Source organism: Henckelia pumila, chromosome 2 (genome assembly GCF_033568475.1).
Source record: "Henckelia pumila isolate YLH828 chromosome 2, ASM3356847v2, whole genome shotgun sequence".
In the NCBI taxonomy this organism is placed as follows: Eukaryota; Viridiplantae; Streptophyta; class Magnoliopsida; order Lamiales; family Gesneriaceae; genus Henckelia; species Henckelia pumila.
In genome coordinates this window covers 144,678,474-144,686,081 of record NC_133121.1, presented here as the reverse complement: position 1 = coordinate 144,686,081, position 7,608 = coordinate 144,678,474, and the positions used below count along the sequence as shown (strand labels likewise).

General features: G+C 34.7%; 1 protein-coding gene across 1 annotated transcript; it reads left to right on the top strand.

The window, feature by feature from the left end:
• The first annotated feature begins 3,600 nt into the window (after positions 1–3,600).
• LOC140882985 (probable indole-3-pyruvate monooxygenase YUCCA8) lies at positions 3,601–5,266 on the top strand. Its single transcript, XM_073289261.1, has 3 exons — positions 3,601–4,339; positions 4,435–4,809; positions 4,912–5,266. Exons 1-3 carry the CDS (start codon positions 3,686–3,688, stop codon positions 5,134–5,136), a joined length of 1,254 nt encoding a protein of 417 aa, XP_073145362.1. The 5' UTR covers positions 3,601–3,685; the 3' UTR covers positions 5,137–5,266.
• The last annotated feature ends 2,342 nt before the right edge of the window (positions 5,267–7,608 follow it).

Below are 7,608 nucleotides of genomic sequence, written 5' to 3'. Positions count from 1 at the left end.
ATCCCTATCCAATCGTGCACCAAATACGAAAGAAATTAAAAACACACACGAATGTGTACTTTCAAGAAAGTATTAATAGGTCTTAATATTTTATTTGTTTATTATACTTTCACGTTAGCATTCAAAATCAGACAAAAACAAATACACTAGACAACATATATACAACGAAAACCATGAATTTTGAGCCTATGAAACTATTCGGGGATATGAAATTGCATCTTTTAAATTAGCATGATCTTGGCATTCCTTGGACTCTAAAGTCTGTCGATAAATGAGCTTCTGAATGAAGAAAATGGCTCAAAATTTCATGCAGCCGGATGGAGTTCCAATACTGTACATACTTTTGTCCTGGTGTGAACTCTGAATATTATGATATTGCAATAAAGCATGTTCTAGCTAGTGGAAGTTATTTTGGTGTAAGATTTAAATTTTTGGGTGTAATAAAATTGTTTATAAAAATTTGATAATGTTTTTCTTTTAACATAAAATTTAGATAAAAAAAATTTTTGGGTGGGGAGAAGATTGTCATCAATTATAATTGGACTTTAAACCTGAAAAGTCCAAAACTTAAAACTTTGATATCAGATGAATTATCGACTGAAATTTCGATAATTTTGAGTATTATATATTGAGTCCCGTCTAGTCACGGAGGTCCTATAGGTAATACGTCTAGTCATGGCGAGGTCCTACGGGCTTTACTTATTTTTTTTTTATAATTTATAATTAAATATTTATGCATTGATTATTACACGGATAGTACTTTTAGATTTTTTTCTCCAAGATACTTGATTTTTTTTTCCTTTTTAGAAAAAAAAAATATTTTATTGGGATGGTCAGTGGCAGCAAAAAGTCGCGAGGATGATATTACTCATTCCAATGCCTTTTGTTCAATAAAATAAAAGCATTAACCTTACAAATTGCCAAAGTTCAAAGCATACATATTATTTATTTCATGGAAAGGTGAGACCCCATGAAATAACTAAGGTTTTCATTCACATGCTCCCCTCTCTTCTTCTCAGAAGAAATTACACCTCAAAAAGTCCATGGGACTAGCTAAGGGATGTAGTTACTAGAATTATTAAAATCACATCTTTAATCCATACCATTAACTTATATCCATCATCCATGCGTCCCAATCTCAATCAATGAATAGCAAAACAATCGATATATGGCTTTAACGTGCATCTATGAATATGAAAATTATCCGCAATGCAACAAAAAACTTGTCGTTTTGGTGTTCGAAAATGAGTTATATTGCAGGACTATGCTATTAAAGCTACAACAATATCATTGATTCATTAGTCGTGAAAATTAATGACGTACAATGGTAACTCGAGTTATGTATTCTACTATAAGAAACCACTTGGAGGTTTAGGAAGATCTCAACAAAGATATGCCTTTTAATGCAAAAACATGTCCGATTTTTTTCCCTCTAAGCTCGTGCGAATATATATTGAAAAATTTTATTAGAATAATGTGTGGGGTAGCCGCCAGAACCAGACGCTTCGTCCCGCACAGCACCGCTGTATCTCATTTTTTTTAAAATAATCGCGGTTTTAAAACAAAAGGGAACAGCACCGCCCCCACGGTGCGGTTATAATATTTGATCAAAACCGCACCGTCCCGCATCGCCGTGTATAGTTTTATTTAGCTAGGGTTATATTTATTAATAAGCACACGGTATATACACAATAGATTTCTACTCGTGAGTCGTGCCGCCTCCACTCTAGTGTTTTAGAGCAAGATCAAACATCTAGTACATAAAGTTTGAAAGTGATAAATGATGGGATATTGCAAATTACCTTTGTGATTTTTTCAAGAAAATATTATGTTCAATGTTCAATTGTTATGGTTGTGTGGTTAAACAGAAAAACCATATGCTGGATTGTTTCTGGGTGTTTTGTTATGTTTTATAAATATATTATAGTTGATCAAATTAATTTTGTCACTTGATTGTTATTTTATCCAGTTTTTTTAAAATCGGACCGAACCGACCGGTTCGACCGGGAACCGATATCTGGTCCGAAACTCCTCCAAGAACCGAAAAATCGGTTGAACCGGTTTTTCGAATTTTTTTAATTTTTTTTGAAAATTTAAATTTTTTATTTTTAAAACTTTAAATTTAATATATATATATATATATTATATATATATATATATGATTATTTGAAATTTGTACTTCATTAACAAAATTATTTTAATAATTATTGGTTTTTTTAAAATTAAATAATTTATTATTAAATAATTTATAATTATAATTGATATTTTGAATATATTTACATATTTATTTAGTTTTCAAACTATGACAAATATATATATTTTTGTATATTTATATATATTTTTGAGTTTTTAAAATTCAAAATATATAATTTATTATATTATATTATATAAACGGTTTTTCGGTTCGACCGTCCGGTTAAAACGGTCCGATCGGTTGGACCTTTTTTTTAGGTAAATCGGTCCCGATCACCGATCCGATTATGAAAACACTGATTTTATCTAGTTTTATTTTGATTATTATAGTTTTATTCATTGTTCTAAATAATTTGAATATTTTTATTTTTTATTTTATTTATCATTAAAAAAAATCGCGAATCGACCGCAACCATTTAAAACCGTCGAAAATCGCAAAAACAATTTTACATATAAAATCGCAACTAAAAAAAAATAAAATATAAACGAACCACAATTGATAATTCGATTTAAATTTCTTAAAAAAAAACCGTCTAATCGGACTGGGATGATCATTAGGGTAGGGTCCGCAAATGACACCACGTAATGTAAAGATGGGTTGGCAGGAATGGGCTTCGTGGGCCGAAAGGGCCACAACCGCAGATGTGGGGGTCCAATAAGGAGTGGGTGAAGTCAGTCATCCAAGCTAAAATTAGTGGTTCCACTCCACGTGGTCTCAGAATTTATTATCCTACTCAGCTTTCACTATTGCCAGATAGGCATCAATTTGCGTGAAAATCAGATTTTTTTCCCCCTTTCTAAAATTGTTTATATTTTTGGCTTGTGCGGGCCCATCAGAATCAGATGGAGATGACATATCACATTCATTCCTTCCTAATACTCCTAATTCTTGTTTCTCCATCACCAGTAATTTTCATTCTACCCACTTTCACATATATTTATTAAATCAAATCAAATAATAAGTTTATCAGAATAAATTTACTTCATAACCTTTCGATACGAAGCAGATAAATCAATAATTTACCGTGTTAATATTTCTTAGAATTTGAATCAAATATAAATAAATGAACAACAATACATAATTAATTTCTCCGTGTACATCGAAAAACCCCAACTCCCAAATCATAAAAACAAATTGAACCGTGATTCCTTCTCACACAAACTTTTTGTGTTACTTTATTCACTTCCATCCATTAAACAAACACCATTAATTAAGTAAAAAGAAGAAATAAACAAACAAACACCAAATTAAAATAATACAAGGTGGACTTTAGCTTATGATTTGAGAATGACCCCATTCTAAAATTCTATTAATTCCCAGCCTTGACACATGCATATCCCTTCTATTTAAGCCAGTACTCCATCATCCTCCTCATTCTTCATTGCAAACAAAATTCAAATCTTTAAGCCTACAAAACATTTTCTTTCAACTGTGAATTGAATACATAAACCCCAAGTTCTGAATCAATCCTGAAATTTAAACCCACAAGAAATGTTGAGTTTTTCAGACGATTCAGATATGTTTACTCGCAGATGTGTTTGGGTGAACGGGCCAGTGATTGTGGGGGCGGGGCCTTCCGGCCTGGCTGTCGCCGCCGGGCTGAAAGACGAAGGCGTGCCGTTTGTGATTCTCGACAGAGCGGATTGCATTGCATCTCTATGGCAGAAGCGTACATACGATCGATTGAAGCTTCATCTCCCGAAGCAATTCTGCCAGCTGCCGAAATTCCCCTTTCCCGAACATTACCCGGAGTATCCCACCAAGAAACAGTTCGTCGATTACCTGGAATCATACGCGAGGCGTTTTGAAATCAACCCACGGTTTAATGAGAGCGTGGAGTCGGCCAAGTACGATGAATCGTGCCGTTTGTGGAGGGTTAAGACTGTTTCTGCCGGAGGAGATGAGGTTGAGTACATTTGCCAATGGCTGGTGGTGGCGACCGGAGAGAATGCGGAGCGTCTGGTGCCGGAGATGGAGGGGTTGAAGGAGTTCGGCGGAGAAGTGATCCACGCCTGTGATTACAAATCTGGGGAAAGCTTTAGGGGGAAGAAAGTTGTTGTTGTGGGGTGTGGGAATTCGGGCATGGAAATTTCGCTTGATCTTTGTAACCATGATGCCAAGCCTTCTATGGTTGTTCGAAGCTCGGTGAGTGTTTCTTTTTGTATTGATCAAACATGCAGAAATTCGGCAGATGATTTGTTGTTAATGGGATTTATGTGTGATGTCTGTTTCACTTTCAGGTTCATATATTGCCAAGAGAGATGTTTGGCAAATCCACATTTGAATTGGCTATGTTTATGCTGCGATGGTTGCCTCTATGGTTTGTGGACAAGATTTTGCTGGTTCTGGCATGGATGATTCTGGGAAATATCGAGAAATTCGGGCTTAAAAGGCCGAGTGTGGGCCCGTTGAAGCTGAAGAACACTCGAGGAAAAACTCCAGTTCTAGACATTGGTGCTCTGGCGAAAATCAGGTCAGGAGAAATCCAAGTAGTGCCAGAAATCAAGCGATTTTCTTGTGGCGGTACTGCAGAGTTCGTCGATGGCGAAAAACTCGAATTCGACACGGTTGTTTTGGCTACTGGATACTGCAGCAATGTCCCTTTTTGGCTACAGGTGAGGAAAAATTTCTCGTTTCTTGGCAAGAAATGAAATCCATTTTGGATATTTTTCTTGAATTGCAAGCTAATTAATGTTTCTTGATTTGGTTATTTACAGGAATCCGAATTCTTCTCGAAAAATGGTTTTCCAAGGGAGACATTCCCAAATGGTTGGAAAGGAAAAGCTGGACTATATGCTGTTGGATTTACCAGAAGAGGGATCTCTGGTGCCTCTGCTGATGCTCAAAAAATAGCACAAGATATAACCAATGCTTGGAAAGATGACTTGAACAAGAAAAAGCTCAAAGTCCCAACTCATAGACGATGCATTTCAACTTTTTGATGGATCGAAAGGGTCTTTTTCGCAACGTTCTTCGCTGGATTGAACCGACGCTACTCGCGAGCACCACCCCTGCGGATCATCTAGCAGTTCACTGAGACATGAGAATGCAGATGGCCAAGCGATCGATTCGCCTTTTGAAAAAGCCCAAGATTTTTCAAATGTAGGGCATTTTTGTATACTGAGCATGATGATGTGGTTTTTTTTTTTTTATTTAATTATTATTATTTTACATATGTATACTACTAACTTGTTATAGAGATGTACATTAACATATAAGTTTGAATGAAAGAAGCGTTGATTTCTCCACTCACGAACTTCTCCATCATCATGTACTTGGTAAATTTTGACGCTCACTGCAATTTGCAAAGCATTTTGATTATGTTACAAATATCAAACTCCTTTTGGACTACAAAGCCTCAAAAGGTCACAATTGTTTGGACTATCCAGTGTAATAAACTTGCAAATGCGAAACGACATGATTAGTTTAGACTGTCATCATCATGAGTCCCTTCAGTCCAATTTTTTTTCGAGATCCTAATCAAAGTTCGAAGTAAATTCAATTGGAAATTCCCCATCATGTCACCCTATTGATCAAAATCATAGTGAAAAGATGAAACAATATATATATATATATATATATATATATATATATATATATATATATTTCTTTTATTTAAAAGGGTTGATCCGAAGGGGACCCCATCCCTCATGAGTCAGAGGTCCATTGGCTCATGCGGGGGTTAAATCGAGGGATGTGCACGAGTAGGCAGGGACCTGAGGGAGGGAACAACATGGTCCAACCCCCAGAGCATACCCCCAAATATTTCAATGAGGAATATGCTCCACATGAGGATCGAACCCGCAACGCTAGGGACTTTCTTCCCACGTCACCTCAGGCCTTACCAACTCACCTATGCCCCTGTGGGCTATATAGTTCTTTTATGGTGCCCAATAACTATGCCCAATTCTGTGTCCACCATGTATAAGTCAACTCATCAATTGTGCTGGTCAACTCACTTATTGTACATGGTGGGCATAAAGTTGGGCATAGTTGTTGGACACCATAAAAAAACTCTATATATATATATATATATATATATATATATATAATACTAGAAAAGAGCACGTTTGATAAATGTGAAAAATTTATAATTATAATTAATATATTTTTATTAATATCTAATAAGAGATATTTGATTAATAATATCAATTAAGACACAATATGATTAATTAATGGTGGGATAATAAAGTAAACAATGAAGAGTACTATAAAATAAAATTTACAATTCAAAGTAGTATATTTATATGTACGTTAGATTAGATTAGATTATATATATATAACTGATTTGGTCCGTCAGTGTGACATCAACGTCAAAATTATACTCTCTCCGTATATAATCTGATATAATTTGTCATCATCTTCAGTTTGAAAATTGATATGCTAGATTATCAACTTCTTTCCACTTCATATGTTTTTTAATTTATATTGTATCTTTCTCAATTTTTTACTTACATAGTTTTTATTATTATTTTGGACATGTATCGAATGTGCATCTATCACTAATATATAGAATAGATATCACCACTTTATATATCTGATTGAACATCTATCTGCACGTTTTATAGACGTTATTTGAACCAATTAGGACATCTAGAAATTAAGCATTCCTTGTGGCATTTTTGATGAATATTTGCTTTCCCCATCGAAGAAACCATAGAAGACTTTTCTATGCGTAAAATGGTCCAACATTTTATCAGGACGACCTTGATAGTTAGCATCTGGATGGGGTTTCCAATTGGTGATTATGCTTTCAAGTCATCTTCATTTTAATAAATGATGCATGCCACCTTCATTCTAACAAATTGGGGAAGTGAAAACCATACATACATACATATATATATACATACATACATATATATATACATATATATAGTTTTGCTGTGCTGCCGCCTCAACCCGTGGCTCATTTGGGTTGGCCCGTTTAGGCCCGCATCCAAACGAGTCACTAAAATCCAAACCCAACCCTCCATTTTTTCAGGGCGGGGCGGGCGGGCTGGCTCAACGGGCTTGACCCGTTTTAACAAGTCTATGCTGCTTCAAGAAAGCGCCACATTAGTCCATGAATCACACGGTCTCATTCACTCTATTTGGTAATCCAGAAATAATTTCTTGTCGTGATATAGAATTTCTTCGTTACGCTATTTGTTCGAATTATTTATCGACTTTAAATGAGTACACTACTCATTTTTCCAACATCCAATACATGCAATAAACACTTGTGTGAATTAACATGGAGTTGATTTTTTTTAATGAAGAACAAAAATATATGTAACTCAATTATTATTAACTTATCTTATTATTTATTAATTAAGTTATTAAAAAAAAAAAAAAAGAAGTCTGGGATCTTTAATGAGACGATAAATCAGAAAACGTAGACAAAAAAAATGTGACGAATAATAATAAAAGAAAAA